This window comes from Perca flavescens, chromosome 9 (genome assembly GCF_004354835.1).
Source record: "Perca flavescens isolate YP-PL-M2 chromosome 9, PFLA_1.0, whole genome shotgun sequence".
Classification (NCBI taxonomy): Eukaryota; Metazoa; Chordata; class Actinopteri; order Perciformes; family Percidae; genus Perca; species Perca flavescens.
This window is the reverse complement of record NC_041339.1, coordinates 25,753,947-25,775,189: the sequence shown is the minus strand read 5'-3', so window position 1 is coordinate 25,775,189 and position 21,243 is coordinate 25,753,947. Positions and strand designations below refer to the sequence as shown.

At 44.1% G+C, this 21,243-nt stretch overlaps 1 protein-coding gene across 4 annotated transcripts in view; it reads left to right on the top strand.

The window, feature by feature from the left end:
* dennd1b (DENN/MADD domain containing 1B) overlaps nt 1-21,243 on the top strand; it is a 112,011-nt gene that overhangs the window by 7,291 nt on the left and 83,477 nt on the right. For all 4 annotated transcript variants that reach the window (XM_028587302.1, XM_028587301.1, XM_028587303.1 and 1 more), the window contains exon 3: nt 18,592-18,635. In XM_028587302.1, coding sequence (XP_028443103.1) covers nt 18,592-18,635 — 44 coding nt within the window. The remainder of the gene's footprint in view (nt 1-18,591; nt 18,636-21,243) is intronic.

Genomic DNA, 21,243 nt, shown 5'->3' with positions numbered 1-21,243 from the left:
CTCCTTGACCCTAAGCTTTGTCGGTTCTGCGGTCTGATTGGATTCCAGCAGCGTGTTGAGTTCACGGAGTACTAACAGATGCCATGGCAGCAAGGAGGGTGTTGATTGGTCATTAGAGAGGCCACACTCCTACACTCACACTCCTGAGAGGATCCCGGGGTCTCACACTTTGTTTATGTCACAATGCTTCTGCCTTTCCCTTTTGTCTCACCCATATGACTTTGCTAAATTGGCTCTTTTACACAGAATCAGATCTCATCCAAGTCTTTCTTGTCTTTTATCGGTTTCCTCTGAAGCCAATTGAGGAAGTCTCTTACCTTCCCTGCTATGGTATGGTAGTCACTCTATGTCCTCTGAGTGTCTATAGGATCATATCTGACCCACAGTCCAAATTTTAGTAGCCTAACCTCGTTTTTTAGTCTGCATTCAGGGTGGCCGTTTGTGGATATTTGGAGTGTTGTTTGTCTGCTGATGCCCTTTTTCTTTTGACTTACTGAGACTTTAGACATTTGATGGACATTTGTGTCCAAATCGCCCGCTATTGTTGTGCAGCACATGACCATAAGTAAAACTGCATTACCTGACTGAAGATCAGAACCACATTTAAAAAGGTGTTTCAATTGCATCAGACCAGCTCAGGCTAGTAATTGAAATGACTGTAATTTTATGTGACTTCTAACTGAAAAAAAAAAGCGACATAAATATGTGTGGGTGCTTTTTACATTACTGAAAGAAAAGGAAAGTGTGTCATTGAGAGCAAAAACCTGGATCTGCGTCATTGACAGTTCATTTGAAATTTGGTTGACATTTTTGGAATAGTTACATGTTCACAAATCCAGACTAGGCTGTTGTTAGATTTGATTAGCAATGTGAATTCAGTTTCCGAGATGGATTCGCCCTCAAATGCAATGTTTTTCATCCCAGATTACCCTGCATACTACACAGTAAGTTATGACATAAGACTTGTATTTCCATTTTGGCTATCCAGATGACAAAGTTGGCCGGCTAGTGTTGCTGCTTTTCTCAGTGCTCTACAGCCTTGTTCTTTTGTTCGTGTCTGGGGTCATTTGTAGCTCCCTGCTCGCAGTCACTCATCCATTCAGTAACTGTGTGGTGGCCTGCTGCTTACTGGGTTTAGTTCCAGCTCTTTTCTTATTTAAAAGAGAAGCAAGTGCTGTCCTCACATTTCACCCCGGCTTGTTCTGTTTCAGATTATATGGTGAAGCTCAGACTAAAAATATATAACTCATCATTGTTTGAGTTAGCTTTTTGCCGGTGCAGACACACGCCATCGGAGTTGTTACCCAGATAAGGCCACCAATGACATTTTTTTGCAATCTCAATATTTTAGGTTTATATATCGTTGGCTTTAATGATAACCTACAAATATTAGGTATATGATTTAAATGTAGGAAAATTCAAGATTGCCTGCAAAAAGTAATGCAATAAATGTGCACTTGTTAATCTGATTTAGTTGGTCTGGCAGCAGGGTATGATGGAGAGGGCTCTGTTTGTGTGGACACAAAACTCACTGTTATTCTCTGTTCATTCATTCTGTCCAGGAGCAGCTGCCTTTTTCAGACATTTTACACACACTTTGTATGTCCTGTCTCTACCTGTTCTTCTCACATATTATAGGACCTTTGTCTTTGTGGTCACACGTTATTTTCACAATCAAGGTGCAATCCTTTCTGATTATCACTCGCTATGACAGGGACTGAAAAGCCCAACAGGGATGGAGAGAGGGAACAAGTCACTAGGGAGTTTTCAGGTGGTACCGTGTAGAGCTGGGCAATATTTCGATTATATCGATATCGTGATATGAGACTAGATATCGTCTTAGATTTTGGATATCGTTGCGGTATCGATATTGATGTATTTGGTAAAAAATATTGTGATATTTGATTTTGTCCATATCGCCCAGCCCTAGTACCGTGTGACCTCGCTACATTCATGTTTTGGTTACACATGCATGCATCCACCACCAGCAGGACAGCTGTGAGTGGACTTCATGGTTGTTTCTTCAGAGCACAGAGAGCATTATTGGCCAGAGCATGAAGAACTGGGGCAAAATGAGATGGGGTGGGGCAGGGAGGAAGGGAGCGAGATGGGGAGAGATGATGAAGCGGTCGGTGGATATGCTGATGGCAGTAGTCTATAAACTGAGAGGTGATATACTGATGGGGTTGCTGGCTGAGTTTTCCCATTCACTGACACAGTACTGAAACTCCAGGGGCAAACTGTGTTTTGTGTGTGATAGAAGGCACATGTTTAAGTGAATAGTGTGTGTGTTGTGCATTTATAGCTGTATATGCATGTGCACGGCTGCATGGATGTGTGTAAGTGTGCATGAGAAAGAGACACAGAGGCTGTGAGAGCTGCAGGAGGCTCATCTGAATTCACTAATGCTGCCAGACTGGGAGAACATGGAAAGACTTCTAGGCACACTGACGCTCACAGGCTATTTTTAGACTTCCCCTTTCCACGGCGAAAAAGTGGGGAAAAGTAGGGACCCGATCAATGATTTACAATGAGATGATTTTGATTAATGCAGAAGAGTTTCATCACGTCACCCCCACTTGCAGCCTCACAGCATTGTTGTTGGTGGCTTGTGTTTTGTTTGATTGTGTCTGTGTCTGTGTGCTATGCATCTTTGTGTGAAGGCAGATTCATTTATTCCCTTGTGACCACTCGTAACTTATGCTCCAGGGAGCTGTGGGAATTTTATGTGTTTTAAAAATAAAAAGCATGCAAAGCAAAGGCTAGGATACTGTCCGGCAGAATTCAGCTTCCAAAAACCACTCTTGAAGCTAAGCTCTCATTCACATGTATCCTGTCAAAGGATGACAATAGATGGCCAGGAGTACATGTTCAGCACAGCAGATGGCACAACCATGTACACACACACACACACACACACACACACACACACACACACACACACACACACACACACACACACACACACACACACACACACACACACACACACACACACACACAAAATATTGTGAGTCAAAGAACAATGATTGGCTGGTTCTTATTGATGTAATACCAATGTGGCCTAGTTTAGCCCACAAATGAACAGGATTAGTGCAGCTCCTGCTTTAATGTAGCTTTAGTGATGTTAATCTGTCCCTAGTCTGCCAAATTGGATTTCCCCCCCCAAAAAAAAGCTGTGCTTAAAATGTGTTGATTTTTGTGACTGTCATATTGAGCAGATTTTATGACAGGATTTTAACAGGATTTGGGGATGACTCCCTTCTCATGACTACACCAACCTGCCCACTTCTCTTGTCGTGTGCAGTGAGAAGAGGCTAATAAAGCTTTTCTCATAAAGGATTCTGACTGTCATAACTATAACTTAAATGTATTGTATATTTAGTATGTAAAATGATGAGTATTTATTTTGCAGGAGAGACTTAAGGATATCCAGCCTTCTTTAAACCCCACTTTTAGACGAACAGCAAAAGCAAATAAAGGCAGAGATTGTAACAAAGGATGTAATCTCAGGTTGTTTGTGGTCTTACAGGGCTGCTGCCATGTAGACTGATGTAAAATGATCTAAAAGGTAAATGATGTAAAAGACAGAAATGTATTTTCCCCGGCAATTAAGGAAATCAACCTACTTATTGACATGATATGAGTACTGGTATCCTGACATCTAGACTGTTGTCCTTTAGACCTTAATTTTTGTGGCCAAGGCCAAACCCAAGTCAAGCAGAACTAGTTGTACAAGCCTACTGTCTGTGCTGTCATTTCAGCTTCTATCCCCACTATTTACATGTCAACAGCTACGCCCTGAGGCTATGTCTCTCCGTTCAAGACTGCTTCTATGTTGCCTAACACCACACAATTACTGTGAAGATAATGGCGTTTACATGCATGTAGTAGCCCTACTGGCCCTTAATTTGGGTTCTGGCCTATATTTCAAGACCGAAAATATAGGTCAATCTTGATGGCTCTGTAAATGTCTGAGACCATTTATCATTGCAAATCATATAATTCATCCACAAGATCTTTGTTTTCATATAGACACGCACACACACACACACACACACACACACACACACACACACACACACACACACACACACACACACACACACACACACACACACACACACACTTATGCTTTCCTCACCATCAGTATTTCATAGTACCTTCCAAACCTGCACAGTGACTGCTATTGTTGAGTGTATTTCCTGAATGTGGAATCATTTCTGATTGTCTCACTCCATTGGAACTGGTTATGGTCTAAGCTTATGGTCAGAGTAAATAGGCTAACATGCTTTGTCCAACGGGGCCTCAGGACCTGCTTCTGACCAGGGCTGAACTGATATGCTGCTGCTCGGCTTTCAAATTAAGTCAGTTTTATTTATATTGCCTAAAATCACAAATTTGCCTCTAAGGCACAGGATATGAACTCCTTTCTCCTTAGACCCCAGACTTTTGTATGGAATTTTATACCATATTTTCACCTGGTAGTAAAATCCGATCTGAGCGATCGGCTCACAAGTGGACCGCTCTAAGTACAGGTGAAAACACTCTCAGGATGCATTGAGGACGCATTGAGATCCGATCACTAAAACCACATTCGGAGGTGGTCTGGGCTAGTCTGGCTATCACCAGACCAAGCTCAATCTTTTAAAATTGAACATTAGTCTGGGGAGTCTGCTCTGTATTTTCTACTGCACAAGACGCGTGATCAACGGGCATAGTTCAAATGACACTGTACGCAGTTGGATAGTCCTTCAACTAATCAGACCAACGACCACCTACTCAATTTACCAATATGTAGGATTTTCCTACAGACATTCCTGCTTTTACGTTGTCTCCTTTTGTTATTTATTAGTCTCGCGTTGCCAGAGCTACACAGCGCTTTGTTATCTCTGGAGAAAGCTGGCAAACTGAGTGGTAAAAGCAGCAGCTGTGTAACCGTTTCATCCTAAAAATGCTTTACAATAAAAGTGCCTCGTTATTTAAATGCTTTTATTACGAAACTGCAAAATCAGGAAATGTTGTCTTCATCAGCAGTAACGTTAACACAACCCCTTTAGGCGAACATGTAACATAAAATAAAGCAGATATAATATACTAAACTTCAAACCACAGAAGCTGAACACACTGAGACTCCCACCGCCTGTCAGAAGACATCCTTATGTCGGCACACAGACAGACCGTAACAACACACACACACACACACACAACCAGCCTATATGCAAACAGAAATGATGTATGTGTTTATTTGCATATAGAGTGGGGAAGTGAGTTCCAAGGTAACTGTTCACACAATACAGGAACGTGAACTATTTAAATTAGCTGTATACACGGTTAAACGTAATTTGCTCTTACCAGTGTATCGCAGTGTGTACTTAGTCTACAGCAATCCCGCCAATCGGTCCAAAACTTCCCAGTTAGATTGTAAATGCCGTAAACATATTCTTTGTAAATCTTTACAATCATTCCCCGAAAAAAAAAACAAGCAGGCCTACCTTCTTCCACGATCCAACTTTTCTTAAAAACATGCCATTTTCACTGTGTAGCTTGCTAGCTCAAAGTTTGAGAACGGCAACAGACGGAGCGGAAGGCGAGGGACATCCGGCGGCGCCGGATATGAGGCTGTGAGGCAATTATCCTGGAAATGTCGTTGATCCACACTAGGGGCCCTATTTTAACGATCTAAGCGCACAGTGTGAAACGCTTGGCGCAGGTGCGTTTAGGGCGTGTCCAAATCCACTTTTGCTAGTTTGACGGTGGAAAAAAGGGTCCGTGCGCCGGGCTCATGGTTCTAAAGGGTGGTACTTAGTGTCTTCATTAATTCATAGGTGTGTTTTGGGCGTAACATGCAATAAACCAATCAGAATGTCTTCTCCCATTCCCTTTGAATGCCAGGCGCGTTTGTACCTTGGCACATTGCTATTATGATGGTGGATTTGCACCGTAATATTTTTATTTGTAATCTTTTGCATGTTTGTGTGCTGCTGCGCTCCCCTGTGTGTGTGTGTGTAAATAGGAAAGTGTGCGCACGCTGTGCACAAGCCTAGGCGCATTTGACTAATTTGCTGTTAAAATAACAATGAAATGCTGCGCTATTGACTTCAGACCAGGCTTTTGTTGGTCAATGGCGCGATCACTTCCTGCTGCCTCAAGATAGCAATACACCAAGAATTCACCTGAACACACCTCCCTGTAAGACCAGCACGCTCATTAGCGCAAAGATGGGCGCAGGTGCATTTGCTATTTAAACGACGCGGGCGCTGGACGGGAAATTGACAACTGCGTCGGCCTTGCGCTGCGCCCGGTGCAAGATAAGGCCCTACGTCTATTGTACCCAGTGATCTCTGGAACTCCAGTTCTGGGTCCTGTGTGACTGTGGATGACGAGGATTAAAGCTGTGACAACAGTCTGATATTATTGGGTCCAATGCGGGTAGAACATGTGTTTAATGACCCACATCAAACACGGGTTTGTGTGGGAAAGCGATTGTAGTTTTATTGACATGTCTTAGTCCTGTCTGCTGAGTCACTTGTTGGCTGAGCCCACTTTTCAGATTCCCATGACATTCCCAGAAAGCATGCTGATCACACAAAGTGAAATGAACCAATTAGCTTATGTAAACTTAAATACATTATTATACATTTTGTCAGATTGTCTAATAGGAGCCCTGACTTCCTTTAACTAGAGATCATACTGTAGAAATGCAAAAGAATGATAATGTATTACATATTGGATTACATTTTCTGGACTGCAAGGTCCCTTTTTCTCCAAATGGCCATCTCGGATAATCTTAGAAGTTATGATTCTCTATCTGTGTTTTTCTGTCAGTATTTCGCCCATCAGTCCTGCAGAGCATTGAGACCCCTGTGAATGTGTTAAGGATTAGGCACTATTGTTCTATTGTGCGCTTGATAACAGATGTATTGTCATCCCTGTGGAAAGATTGGCTGACTGAGAGCTGTCTGTCTGTCAGCCTTTGCATGTGAACTTCAAATCGCAGCTCGGCAGCACCAAGCATGTAGCCGCCAAAGGCAAGGCTTTACACTGTCATCAGCACCACACAGCTGCCTCTGGGTGCTGTGCCATATGACATTAACTGAGATCGATCCTCTCCACACCTCAAGAAGCTGCTGTGCTACACAAAGTGTTTTCTCTGATCGCTGCAACCACCACCTCAAAGACTAGAAAAGGAACTCTCCCCTAAGCACGTGTAATTGAGTGACAATAACCTGACCACCAGCGTTCTTAAACTTTATAAGTTGTAAATTCATCAACCAAAATTTGTCATACTTATCGGCTGCTGTTTCTGTCACATGAGACCACACCAAAAAAAAAAAAAAAAAGTCAACATAGTTGGCAGTAGAGCTGGGCAATTTATCGATATTATATCGATATTGTGATATGAGACTAGATATCGTCTTAGATTTTGGATATTATCATATCGTAATATGGCATAAGTGTTGTCTTTTCCTGGTTTTAAAGGCTGCATTACAGTAAAGTGATGTCATTTTCTGAACTTACCAGACTGTTGTAACTGTTCTATTATTTGCCTTTACCCACTTACTCATTATATCCACATTACTGGTGATTATTTATCAAAAATCTCATATAATCTCATATTTTGTGAAAGCACCAATTGTCAACACTATAGTATTGTTGTGGTATCGATATCGAGGTATTTGGTCAAAAATATTGTGATATTTGATTTTCTCCATATTGCCCAGCCCTAGTTGGCAGTGAATCCATCCATCCATCTTCGTCCGCTTATCCGGTGTCGGGTCGCGGGGGGAGCAGTTCCAGCAGGGGACCCCAAACTTCCCTTTCCCGAGCAACATTAACCAGCTCCGACTGGGGATCCTGAGAGGCGTTCCCAGGCCAGGTTGGAGATATAATCCCTCCACCTAGTCCTGGGTCTTCCCCGAGGCCTCCTCCCAGCTGGACGTGCCTGGAACACCTCCCTAGGGAGGCGCCCAGGGGGCATCCTTACCAGATGCCCGAACCACCTCAACTGGCTCCTTTCGACGCAAAGGAGCAGCGGCTCTACTCCGAGCTCCTCACGGATGACTGAGCTTCTCACCCTATCTCTAAGGGAGACGCCAGCCACCCTCCTGGAAACCCATTTCAGCCGCTTGTACCCTGGATCTCGTTCTTTCGGTCATGACCCAGCCTTCATGACCATAGGTGAGGGTAGGAACGAAAACTGACCGGTAGATCGAGAGCTTTGCCTTCTGGCTAAGCTCTCTTTTCGTCACAACGGTGCGATAGATTGAATGCAATACCGCACCCGCTGCCCGATTCTCCGACCAATCTCCCGCTCCATTGTCCCCTCACTCGCGAACACAACCCCAAGGTACTTGAACTCCTTCACTTGGGGTAAGGACTCATTCCCTACCTGGAGAAGGCATTCCATCGGTTTCCTGCTGAGAACCATGGCCTCAGATTTAGAGGTGCTGATCCTCATCCCAACCGCTTCACACTCGGTTGCGAACCCGATCCAGTGAGTGCTGAAGGTCGCAGGCCGATGATGCCATCAGGACCACATCATCTGCAAAGAGCAGCGATGAGATCCCCAGCCCACCAAACTGCAACCCCTCCCCACCCCGACTCGCCTCGATATCCTGTCCATAAATACTACAAACAGGATTGGTGACAAAGCGCAGCCCTGGCGGAGGCCAACCCTCACCTGAAACGAGTCCGACTTACTACCGAGAACCCGGACACAGCTCTCGCTTTGGTTGTACAGAGATTGGATGGCCCTGAGAAGAGACCCCTCACCCCATACTCCCGCAGCACCTCCCACAGTATCTCCCGGGGACCCGGTCATACGCCTTCTCCAAATCCACAAAACACATGTAGACCGGTTGGGCATACTCCCAGGCTCCCTCCAGGATCCTTGCGAGTGAAGAGCTGGTCCGTTGTTCCACGACCAGGACGGAATCCGCATTGTTCCTCCTCAACCCGAGGTTCGACTATCGGCCGAACCCTCCTTTCCAGCACCTTGGAGTAGACTTTACCAGGGAGGCTGAGAAGTGTGATACCCCTATAATTGGCACACACCCTCTGGTCCCCCTTTTTTAAAGGGGAACCACCACCCCAGTCTGCCACTCCTTTGGCACCGTCCCCAGACTTCCACGCAATGTTGAAAAGGCGTGTCAACCAGGACAGCCCCTCCACACCCAGAGCCTTGAGCATTTCTGGACGGATCTCATCAATCCCGGGGCTTTGCCACTGTGTAGTTGTTTGACTACATCAGTGACTTCCGCCTGGGAAATCGACGACAATCCCCCATTATCCTCCAGCTCTGCCTCTAACATAGAGGGCGTATTAGTCGGATTCAGGAGTTCCTCAAAGAGCTCCTTCGACCGCCCTATTACCTCCTCAGTTGAGGTCAACAGTGTCCCATCCTTACTGTACACAGCTTGGATGGTTCCCCTTCCCCTCCTGAGGTGGCGAACAGTTTTCCAGAAGCACTTTGGTGCCGACCGAAAGTCCTTCTCCATGTCTTCTCCAAACTTCTCCCACACCCGCTGCTTTGCCTCTTTCACGGCAGAGGCTGCAGCCCTTCGGGCCCTTCGGTACCCTGCAACTGCCTCCGGAGTCCTCCGGGATAACATATCCCGGAAAGACTCCTTCTTCAGTCGGACGGCTTCCCTGACCACCGGTGTCCACCACGGTGTTCGTGGGTTACCGCCCCTTGAGGCACCTAAGACCCTAAGACCACAGCTCCTCGCCGCTTCTTCAGCAATGGAAACTTTGAACATTGTCCACTCGGGTTCAATGCCCCCAGCCTCCACAGGGATGCACGAAAAGCTCCGCCCGGAGGTGTGAGTTGAAAGTCTGTTGGACAGGGCCTCCTCCAGACGTTCCCAATTTACCCGCACTACACGTTTGGGCTTACCAGGTCTGTCCAGAGTCTTCCCCCCACCCTCTGACCCAACTCATCACCAGATGGTGATCGGTTGACAGCTCTGCCCCTCTCTTCACCCGAGTGTCCAAAACATACGGCCTCAGATCAGATGAAACGATTATGAAATCGATCATTGACCTTGACCCCAGGGTGCTCTGGTACCAGGTACACTTATGAGCATCCCTATGTTCGAACATGGTGTTCGTTATAGACAATCCATGACTAGCACAGAAGTCCAACAACAAACACCCACTCTGGTTTAGATCAGGGAGGCCGTTCCTCCCAATCACGCCTCTCCAGGTGTCTCCATCATTGCCCACGTGTGCGTTGAAGTCCCCCAGCAGAACAATGGAGTCCCCACTGGAGCCCCATGCAGGACTCCAGTCAAGGTCTCCAAGAAGGCTGAATACTCCGAACTCCTGTTTGGTGCATATGCACAAACAACAGTCAGAGTTTTCCCCCCCACAACCCGCAGGCGTAGGGAGGCGACCCTCTCGTCCACCGGGGTAAACTCCAACACAGCGGGCGCCAGCCGGGGCTTGTGAGTATCCCACACCCGCCCGGCGCCTCACACCCTGGGCAACTCCGGAGAAGAAAAGAGTCCACCCCTATCCAGGAGTATGGTTCCAGAACCAAGACTGTGCGTAGAGGTAAGCCCCCCAGATCTAACCGGTAGCGCTCCACCTCCCGCACCAGTTCCGGCTCCTTCCCCCCACAGAGAGGTGACGTTCCACGTCCCCAGAGCCAGCGTCTGCCGCCCGGGTCTGGTCCGTCGAGGCCCCTGACCTTCACTGCCACCCATGTGGCATCGCACCCGACCCCAACGGTTCCTCCCACAGGTGGTGGGCCCATGGGATGGAGAGGGAGTTGCCACGTAGAGTTGGCAGTGAAGTTAAAGCTAATTTACCTTGTAAAGTATGTTACACTCTTGGTACATATTAATGTCTTTTTATGCGCATTAGTTCGTTACTGTGCTTATATAGATGTTTTTTGACCAAGGCAGATGGTTGGACCATATGGAGAAAAGTACGTTATTATGTGAAGAAATGTTGGTTAAGCAAATCAGCCAACAACCACAGATGGAATAGTCACAATTAACCTGTGCTGTTGCAATCAGAACTCTGCAGCCTAGCCTACCCACCTTTTTTTTTTTTTTTTTTTTTCTTTTCTTTCGATTTGGAACTAAAGATCTGGGTCATATCTCAGATTTTAGAGCACATTACTGTTTTAATGTAAGCACTTGATTTTGATATTCTGCAGCAACTAAACATCGTACAGTAAAGAGAGTTGGCGAGTACTCTGTCTAGGGAGATACTGGTTTGTTTTTTCCAGGCTAATGCCGCCCCAACAAACATGCTGTCTGTGTGCTGTGTTGAAGATGCAGTCATGCGGAGCTGGTGTTTGACATAATGTTGGACCAGTATGGAATCTGACTGGGAATATCAACGCTGATATGTGGTGATACACAGAGGCTGTCACAAAGGTTGCATCCATATGCTGTGCCACTCATTCGTGAAGCTGTGAAATTGGGTTGCATCCCAACTAGCCTGGAGACAGTATCGCTTTCACTTCTCCCTTTCCGTCTCTCTCTCTCTCTCTCTCTCTCTCTCTCTCTCTCTCTCTCTCTCTCTCTCTCTCTCTCTCTCTCTCTCTTTTAGCTCATCCCACTGAATCATTTTTCTGTGAAGACGGAACAACTAATGTGGCATTAATAGGGTCACATCATCTCCATGCAGTTCTTTCTTTCTTCTCCTTCCAGTGGCTGAGGCTGTTGTTTATCTTTTTTCAGATGTAACTGTAGAAATGGCTTAAGAAATCCCCCAGGCCAGCATCTCTCACATCTGAAGCCTACCAATTGAATTCTTTTTGGCTGGTAAAGGAGGTTCTACCTTATAGGTTATTTTCCTTTTGTTTTATTAACATTTTCAAGCATTGGAATTAAAATGTATCGTTCCTTTTGCAAATTTAGACCTATTTGCAGACCTTATCTAGACCAATGTGATGACGTATTTGCTAGTGCCTTTTACAAGAAATGATACACCCTTTAGAGTGTTTTGTATCAGCATTTTCTGTCACAGTTAAATTCCAGATACTAGTTTTAATGTCAAACACAAATCTGTTCTAATTTAATCCAGGTAGTTCCTGACTAGCTTCAGGCTTTCACTATTTCTGTCAGTGGCCCAGTCCTCATTTGTAACAACACAGTGTGACCAATCAGTAGAAGTAAACTTAAGGACCATATCATCGTTTAAGAAGTTTTTCTTTTCTGAAAACCTCTGCTCACTAAATCAGCATGAAATGTAATGCCATTTGCAGTGTGCAGTCCGAGACAGGCAAAAGGGGAAAGAAATGTTTTAAACGTCTGTGAGTGTGTTTTTCTTTCTGCTGGCCTTTGAAAGATGCCAGTTAATCTGCTTACTCCTTTAATTGTGAGTGTAGGGGTTGGGCCTCCTCCGGGCCAGAATAAGGCTTCTGATCCAGAAGTAAAACGATGACCACCACCAGTTATCCCCCCCAAGTCTTCTTTAGCCACCCCTCGTCTCCTCCTCCTTCACCATACCCTCCCTCAGAGGGAAGAAAGCTCCTTGTTCTGACAATAGACATTTTTTACCATATGTTGGCTTGACATCTTCATCAGGTTCACAGCAGGTTACCTTAGTTAACTTTCACTCCACTGCCTGATGGGATTTTCTCCCTCTGTTTCTCCAATCGGCCCAGGCTCAAAGTCTAGACGGCCTCCGAGGCAGGGTCCTTCCAGCCCTGTGTCCACAATGGCCGTATTGTGGATGCTTAGTAGCGGTAGCTTCCTCCCGTTACAGCGAACAGGCTAGTGCTAAAACAATGCTTTTGTCCGAGGGCGTACGAGGGGGGTCTAATCCACTACATACTGTGAAATAAATCTCTCTCATAGATGAGAGAGCAAGCGAGAGAAACGGAGTGAATGAAATCACTGCCAAGGAGGTTAGAGTGCAGCAGTTTAACCCCTGGCCAAGAAAGAGGGAGGAGAGGAGGCAAAGGGAGCGAGAGAAAGGAGGAACAAGAAGAGGCAGGCTCTACATCCCTTCATCTCCGGAGCACGGATGGAAGAGAGGGGCTGCCGGTGGCTTTCACAGCCTCTCTTCTCACCAGAGGAGCTGCTGTTCACCATATGGGATTTGGCCTCTCTTAACAAACAGGCCCCCTATTCACTCACAACACACATTCAGTCGTTCATGGAATAAGGTGAAAAAAGTGCATTTTTTTTATGCCTTTTGGATGGCCATGAGGGCTCTAAGTCTGTGTTTGATTCACACAGTATAGAGAATTATAAACTAGAAGCTTTCATCTAAATGTGTATTCACACTGGATTTAGGGTTAGGTCTTTTTGTGTTTTACTCTAGTCTTAAAGCCAGCTGCTAAGGTACTTTTATAGAAACCCAAATATAGGCCTCTGCACTGTGGGTGTACTTCATATTTATCATATCTTTTCTCAGTAGTTTGCAAAGGATATTTTTTATGAAGCTTTATATCATTCAAAGTAAGTAAGTTGGGTTCTACTTTTTTTTAGTTTCATGACAACATGGCTTGTATAACTGGCAGGGCTGGGCAGCGCAAGGTTTCTGACACACTGATGTTATGCGCCAACTTTTCCTTCCAGCCAGCAGCATTAGGGCAGCATTAGGAATGACATCCTCTGCCAACAGCTTCTTTTTAGCCTACTTGGAAATCCCAAGAAGCGTAGATTTATGCCAAGATGAAGATGCCAGCGTTTTTCATTTTTAGCCTACTTGGAAGTGCCAGTAGACACAGATTTATGCAGAGAATAGAAGAAATAAGTGATGAAGGGGTAGGCTTCTTTCTAGTCTCTCTCATGTTTCTTGCTAATTTATTCTGTTTAATCCCATCACGTATAATGATCCACCTGAATAGGTAGGAAGGATGTGGTGTCAGTGTAGAGAGCCATAGTTCTACCTCCCACTCTTAGGCAATCCATCCATTTCTTCCCTCACCTCGTTTTTCCTCCTCCTTCCTCCTCCCACTCTTTCCCTGTTGGCCCGCACTCAGTTCCCAGCACCCTTCACCTATTAACCCTCCTTTCTCCTCGCTCACTCTCCTCCTCTGACTTTTAAAGACAGGCGTCTCAGGAATAGCCAAAACATTGATTTTTCACCATCTCTACCACCACCACCCCCCTCTTCCCAGGATCTGTGTCACGGCTCAGGGGCTTCCTGCATGTTGCCCCCATCGTGACTGTTGGAGGTCAGCCACGCTTGAAGCCCGCAGAGATAAATGGACATGCTACCGTACAGTAAATATTCACTCGTGAGCTTGCCATCTATCTGTAAACATGCATGTACTTGTACAGTACACATTTGTGCAAAGACACACGTGCACTTTGCAAACGGAGAGCAATGGTCACTCCTTGAGCTTTTCGTCACATTTGCCTCACCTCCATTTCCTGGGGTGTGAATGGAGGAATCTAACTCTGGATAGGTGATTTCAATTCAATTCTCACCCACTGGATCTGTTTACACTCCACCAGGGAGAAATATGCTATAGGTTGTTTTCCTTTTGTCACTCTAGCTGCCACTGGTGTCACATCAAATGGACTGCTTTTATACTATTTGCAACAGCTCTTTATAGTTTTTGTCAACTGTAGGAAATACAATAAACACATTTTGAATCCTATTTTGGGGCTAGGTGATAGAGAGGCGAATGTCTAACAAAGCAATGCATCATGCAGGCAGGCCTAACAGAGCATGGTTTGCATGACAGATGTATGGACAAACCGGTAGCAGGCAGCGTAGGCAGGTGTATGAAAAAGCACAAAGTGGTTAATAAGTCTTAAAAAGGTATCAAAAGCTACAATGCAACTATTGCATACTGACATTTGTCAAACTGTTGGCTGACGTAAGTGCCAATGAACAAGGCACTGCATTTCTACCCTGTATACGGCTGTAGCTTTGTGTAGTTTTTATTAGCTGAATGTACAGTAGGTTTATGTGCTTGGCATTGGTGGTGTTCTGCAGACCTCCCTGTCTCTAACTTTGTCATTTTTTATTGTAACTGACAGCTACCATTGTCTGTTGCATGCAGAAAATGTTTTATGACCTTGTGAGCAAGCCCAAAACATTCGTACAATGCACTTGTAAAATCCACAGCCTGTGTTTTGAAAAGGATCCCACGGGAGTGCAGACAGTAATGCATTTACTGTGAACTCATGGCTGTCCACAATCCCTGCCCTGCAAACCAAATAATGACATTTAAACAGAGATAATAATAATAATAATAATAATAATGAGCATGTCATTTGCACCTCAAATAGGCTTTTTTGTGTGCATGCTGTACGTCACAGTTGACAGTATTCAGAAATGAATTGTTGTATTGTTTTTGGTCGGTGGAGGTGGGTGTGGGTGTCGGTGTGTGTGGGTGTCGGTGTGTGTGTGTGTGTGTGTGTGTGTGTGTGTGTGTGTGTGGGGAAGGGGAGGGTGGATTAACCAGTGCAGGATCTGTCATGGCGACATTTGTGTCCCCTGGCGTAGCAGCAGGGGTCCTCTTCACCTCTGTAACCTTCAACTTTCAGCCTTAACCCCCACCACACGCCCAGCACGTCCAAAGGGAGGGGTATTCGAGCGCAAGAGAGTGGGGGGAAAAAAGAGGGGGGGTGCAGAAGTGAAGAGGACAGAGAGCTGCAGGGGATGGTGGGATGAAGAGAGAGAGGTTGAAACAGAAAAAAATGAGGCAAGCATGGGAAAGAGAGGCGAGAAGAAGGGACATAAATGAGGCTAAAAGTGGGGGGGAAATTAGGAATATGTAAAAGAAAAAGAGATGCAAGAGGCACAATGATTAGCAGAGAAATGTGGCGGTGGAGCAGAACAGAAACAATAAGAGCCTGTTGAATAGAGAGAAAAGTGCACACAGGATGCAGAGAAAAGAGGAGATATGAATGATAAAGGAAGGTGTTTGGTAATGCTCTGAAGTCCTCAGCTGTGTGTTGTTACAGCTCACTCTTTTCTGCCTCCTTTGCTCTCTTTCTTCATGGCTCTCTCTCTCGCTCTACCTCACTCTACCTCTGTGTGACTCAATACTGAATCTTAACATACTCAGTGCCCATTAAATGTTTGGTTAAAGAAGTGCTGATTTGAAGTCCATTTAGTCATGTGACATGACATGAAGCTTCCATACATGGCATAAAATCCCCAAAGAAGCACTGTAACTTCCTTTTTAAAATTTCGGTTCATCTATTCATATTTTTGGCTATTGCCAAAGGGTTCTCAGCCAAAACTGAAGTCATTTTGTTATTTAGATTTACCAACAGTAAAAAACCCTAAAGTATGATGACGTTTGGGTTAATTGGACTAACTAGAATTGTTAATTGTAGCATACATCTTACTGTAAAATCACTTGTGCATTTCATGCATGACAAATCAAAAAGTTTGCTGTGAAAAAGAGAATTTGGCACATACATGTGCTGCAGCAGCTACCAGAACTTGACCTTGAATTTCGTCACACTCCTCTGGTCTGTACTCAACAAGCTGTGAACGTGGACTGGCAAAGAAGGGATTTGCAGTTTTTGCAGTGCTGTTGAAGCTCCCCCTATTTTCATACGTATGCACACCTGCATATGTAGGCATTGCTGCCAAAAGTTACAAACATTGGACCCCCCCTACCCTCTTCTCTTCCTGTCCCTTTTCTGCTGCCCTGAATCACACTCCAGCAGCAGTTCCCATCCTCTCACCCAGTAAATCAGCATAAAATAGCCCTAAGTGTGGCAGATCATAGGGTAGGCAGAAGGGGGGGCGGTTGGAGTTAGTGTGTAGAGCTTTGAGCTCTGCTGCTTTTTTTTTTTCTCCCTGTGCCGTTCTTTTCAAGATGGGGCCCATGAAATTATCCAACAGGATTATGTAAGGCATGATGGATTCTGCTGCGTCCTGTCATCCGTTTGTCCATTGTATGCCCCTCTATCTCAGGCAGCCTGGTGCGTTAGCCATGAAGCTACTCCACACATTGTGTGTTATTGCATGTCCTCTTTACTAAGGTAGGGGTCCTTTCCTCTGGCTTCATACATGTCTACATTAATCTTTTTGGGCATATTAGTAGAGCTGGATCATTCATAAATTTAGTCTGTGTTAATATGGTCATATATCTGTTAATTAAGGGACTTAATCAACCTCTTATTCCTATTGAACTCACAGTTATTGTTTTTCTGACTGAAGTATCTGTGCTGTCAAAAGGTTTGGTGCTTACAGATTCACTTTCTCTCAGCCACCTTTGTTTTGACAGAGGTGGAGGTGCGTTTGTGAGCCCGTAAGCCTTTTGTACGTCTATAAAAGTGAAGCTGGCATGCAAGAGCTCGTCTCTTCAAACCCTTGCTGTTCCTGCTGAGGTCACAGGGTGACCCTGGAGCTGTGGAAGCCATGTTTACCAGAGACCCCTGTGTTCAGGCTATGGTTTGGTGGCTGCTTCCTTTCAACCACGTGGTATAAACCTGCGAGAAGCAGGTCTCAGGCTTTGGTTTGGAAGCTTTAACAGATATGCAAACATTTTGCAAAGGTGACACGAAGGCAGCCGTATGCTGGCTGCTTATTAAGCAAAACTGAACCGTTATTTTGTGCAGTTTGGTATACTTGTCCTGTGTCAATTTGCCAACCCCATCTTTGATGATCAATGCCCATTTTCACTACTATAGTATGATATCAAATTATCAGTACTAAGAGAATGATGCTGATGTGTTTGTCTTTATTATTTATAAAAAAACATTAATAACCTGGTATACATTCTGAATGTCTTTGAAGCACACTCTTTTAAAGGAGAAATAATGACCATTCTAGGTTGTCTAGGACTGCAACTAGTGATTATTTTACTATTGATGAATCTATCAGTTCTTTTTTTTTATTTTTTATTAATCAATCAGTATGTGATCTATAAAATGTCAATGAGAAAGGCCTGTCACAGCTTACCGAAGCAAAAAGATGTATCTTAAGATTTTTTATTTAGTCTGATCAGCAGCCAAAAATCCCAAAGTGTTCCATTTATAATGGCGTGTGGAAGCATTTGAACCCAGCAACAGTTAGTTCTTTATATACGATCAATAACTGACTAAACTGTTAATTGACAAAATCAGAATTGGTTAATTTCCTGTCCATCTAAAAATTGAATAATCAACTTGGCTAATCTCTTAGCATTAATATTATTTACTGGAGAGGGGGAAAAAATCATAAAACCCCTTTTATAATAATAAACCTTTTAGCTTAGGTTTTACATTGCTTCAGCAAACACCTAGGCTTGTATCAATGTAAGAATAATTAAGCAAATAAACTAGAGTATGTGTTGATATGACTTTCTTAAATGTGCATGATTTGGTGTATAATTTAAGCTATCATAGCTACACTGAGAATATAGATTAGCATATTTACAGCACATATTGCCTAGACACTCTCTCTCTCTCTCTCTCTCTCTCTCTCTCTCTCTCTCTCTCTCTCTCTCTCTCTCTCTCTCTCTCTCTCTCTCTCTCTCACTGTGCACTGCTCTGTACGTGTGTGTACGTGAGAATATAAGTGTGTGTGTGTGTGTGCGTGTGCACAGACTCGCAGCAGCCACCCTTGCCCCCACCCTTCTCATTAATATGTATGTATTCTGAGGCAGCTAGCGAAGACGGTGTGTTTCTTACCCGCTGATTAATGCTGTCTGTCAATTACCTCTAGATCCAACCGTGCTGTGGAGCTTCCCCCAGGACCACACCGACCAGGTTGGAACACACTCTGCTTTTTCATTCTTTTCTCACTCTCTTCCTGCTCTCACTCTCACTCGTTCACGGTTACAGACAACCTCTACCTCCTCCTCTCCCATCTCCCTTCCTTGCCTAATGCCCTCACTCACCCTGCCATCCTGTGGTAACCTCCCCCCCAACACCTATCATCAGCACCACCACCACCTCCACCACCACTACTCCTCTCCTCCTCATCCCTATCAATGCTTCCTCTCCTTCTCTCTCCATATTTCTCTCTCTCCTCCTCCTCTCTGTCTCTCTCTGTCTCATTGTACGTCTGTTGCTGGTAATGAAAAGCAGTGAGCACGTCTTCAATAACTGACGAATCAGTAATTATCATGCAACCGTGACAGGAATGCACACCTCTCTCTCTCTCTCTCTCTCTCTCTCTCTCTCTCTCTCTCTCTCTCTCTCTCTCTCTCTCTCTCTCTCTCTCTCTCTCTCTCTCTCTCTCTCTCATATTTGTGTTTCTTGCTTTCTCTCTCATTGTGCTACTATGTTTGCTTCCTATTGTTTCACATTTATAGCATTACTGGGTAAATTTTCAATCTGAAAGCAAAATCTACAACTGTTTTGCAATACATTTTGGAACACCATGTTCCCCCTAAAGCAGTCAGAGGTAGGTATTGCAGGGTTATATACACCTCAGTATCTCCCACTAGTCTGTATTTTTGAAAAATCACATTTCTGATGAGGATCTAGTTATTAAAAGATGATTGATTCCAGTATCACAACACAAATTCTATTGATTATAATAACATTGTACTCAAGAAGTATCTGCGATCTGGGAAAAATTGCAGCTCTAAAACCCGACGGGCAAGAAACACAAGCAGACTGACGATCATAGGTTGTAAACAAACCAACAGTTACCAACAAGCCAGATTATGAATACCACTTTATTTGGACATATAACTGTAATTCGGCCCAAATTGTTTGCTATATTTTCTATGTGTGTGCACAACTATATTAAGTACAGTAGGTCAAAGTCTGGAAGTCTGTCTATAACCTGTAATGGATGTTTACAACTTACAGTATATTGTACGATTCACGTTTTGTTTTTTTAAGGGATGCACAGATTCAATTTGGCAGACTGGTATCAAGGCCAATACTGACCTTTTTAAGCAGATGGGAGATCAGCAATGAAATGACCGATCCACATTAAAAACAGTTTTCTGTTAATTAGTTAAGTAAGATTCAGTGTTTCTGCCATCAGTTATAGTCATTCAGTCATATTGGCCAACTTAGTTTTTAGCGCTAAAACAATCCCTGGACTCATATTACCTTATATTAAAATGATTCTATCATAATAAGTTCTACCTATTGAGGTGTACAAATTTTACATTTGGGGAAATGGGTATCAGTTCACTACCTGATATTGGTTGATACCCTCAGTTGAAGTATTGAAATTATTATCCGATAAAAAGTTAGATTGGTGCGTCCTTAGTTTTCTTTCCTGGGGTTTGTTTAACTAAATGCTGATTATGTTTAGTACCCCATCTGACTTCTTATTAGTGATGTCACTTCAATTAACTTGACTTGGAATTAACTTGGTGAAATGTTATTGACGATAGAAATGGTAGCCAAAACTACGAAATAAGACCAATGGTGTCATAAACCCAAATGATCCTTTAAGCCAATCACAAATCTTATCAGCTGTCTCAGGGACTATGTACACACACGTATGCAAAAACATCTTTGGAATCATTTAAATTGATTTGATATCCCTTTTATTTAAAGCTTAGCTCTTTACCCTTAGAAAAATACACCACCTCAGCAGGGGGTCTTTGTTATTTCTCTCTGGCTTCACCTTCAAAGAACTACTAGTCTAGATTCAACTTGATCAAAACAATCACACAGCCTGTAATAATATGCGTAATAAACTCTATGTTGGGCACATCACTCTGTAAGTAGATCAGGTTGACTCATTCTCCTGTTGTTGCTCCAACATGTGATGACTCCATGACATTGGCGTGTGTGTGTGTGTGTGAGAGAGTGTGTGTGTGTGTGAGAGAGTGAGTGACAGAAGACAGAGCTTCGACAGGAAAAAAAACAAGACGTGCAACATATTGTTTCTGTTCCCAAAGCGGGCACAGAACAGGTCCTGGAGCAAATCACTAGACAGATGACTGCAGCAGCCCATCAATGGGCTGAAGAGAAAAATGGACAACAAAAAAAAAAAAAAAAAAAAAAAACTTGAGCGAAAGACAACAACATGTGCGTAGGCTAACTATCTCAACACAGCAGCCAAGCCAGTGAGTTTTAAATCGCTCTCCTGCCTCTCTGATCCACTTTGAGGAATAAACGGGCTTGTAGAAAGCTTCAGGCGATGTCTGCCTTCCCCACACGAACCAGAGCATGCTATCAGAGTAAGAGGTAGAGGGAGTGTGGGACTGATAGTGTGAGCAAGAAATTACTGACTTTCAGAGATAGGCACAGGAAATGGAAGCGATGGAAAAGGTGTAAAAAGAGAAGCTAAGAGCCAAAAGAGATGAAATGAAGAAATAGTGTAAACATAGTCTATGGGTTGTCATGTTCCTGCCTCATCCTTCCTCTCCAACATGTCTCTCTTTTAAGCCCCCCCCACAAC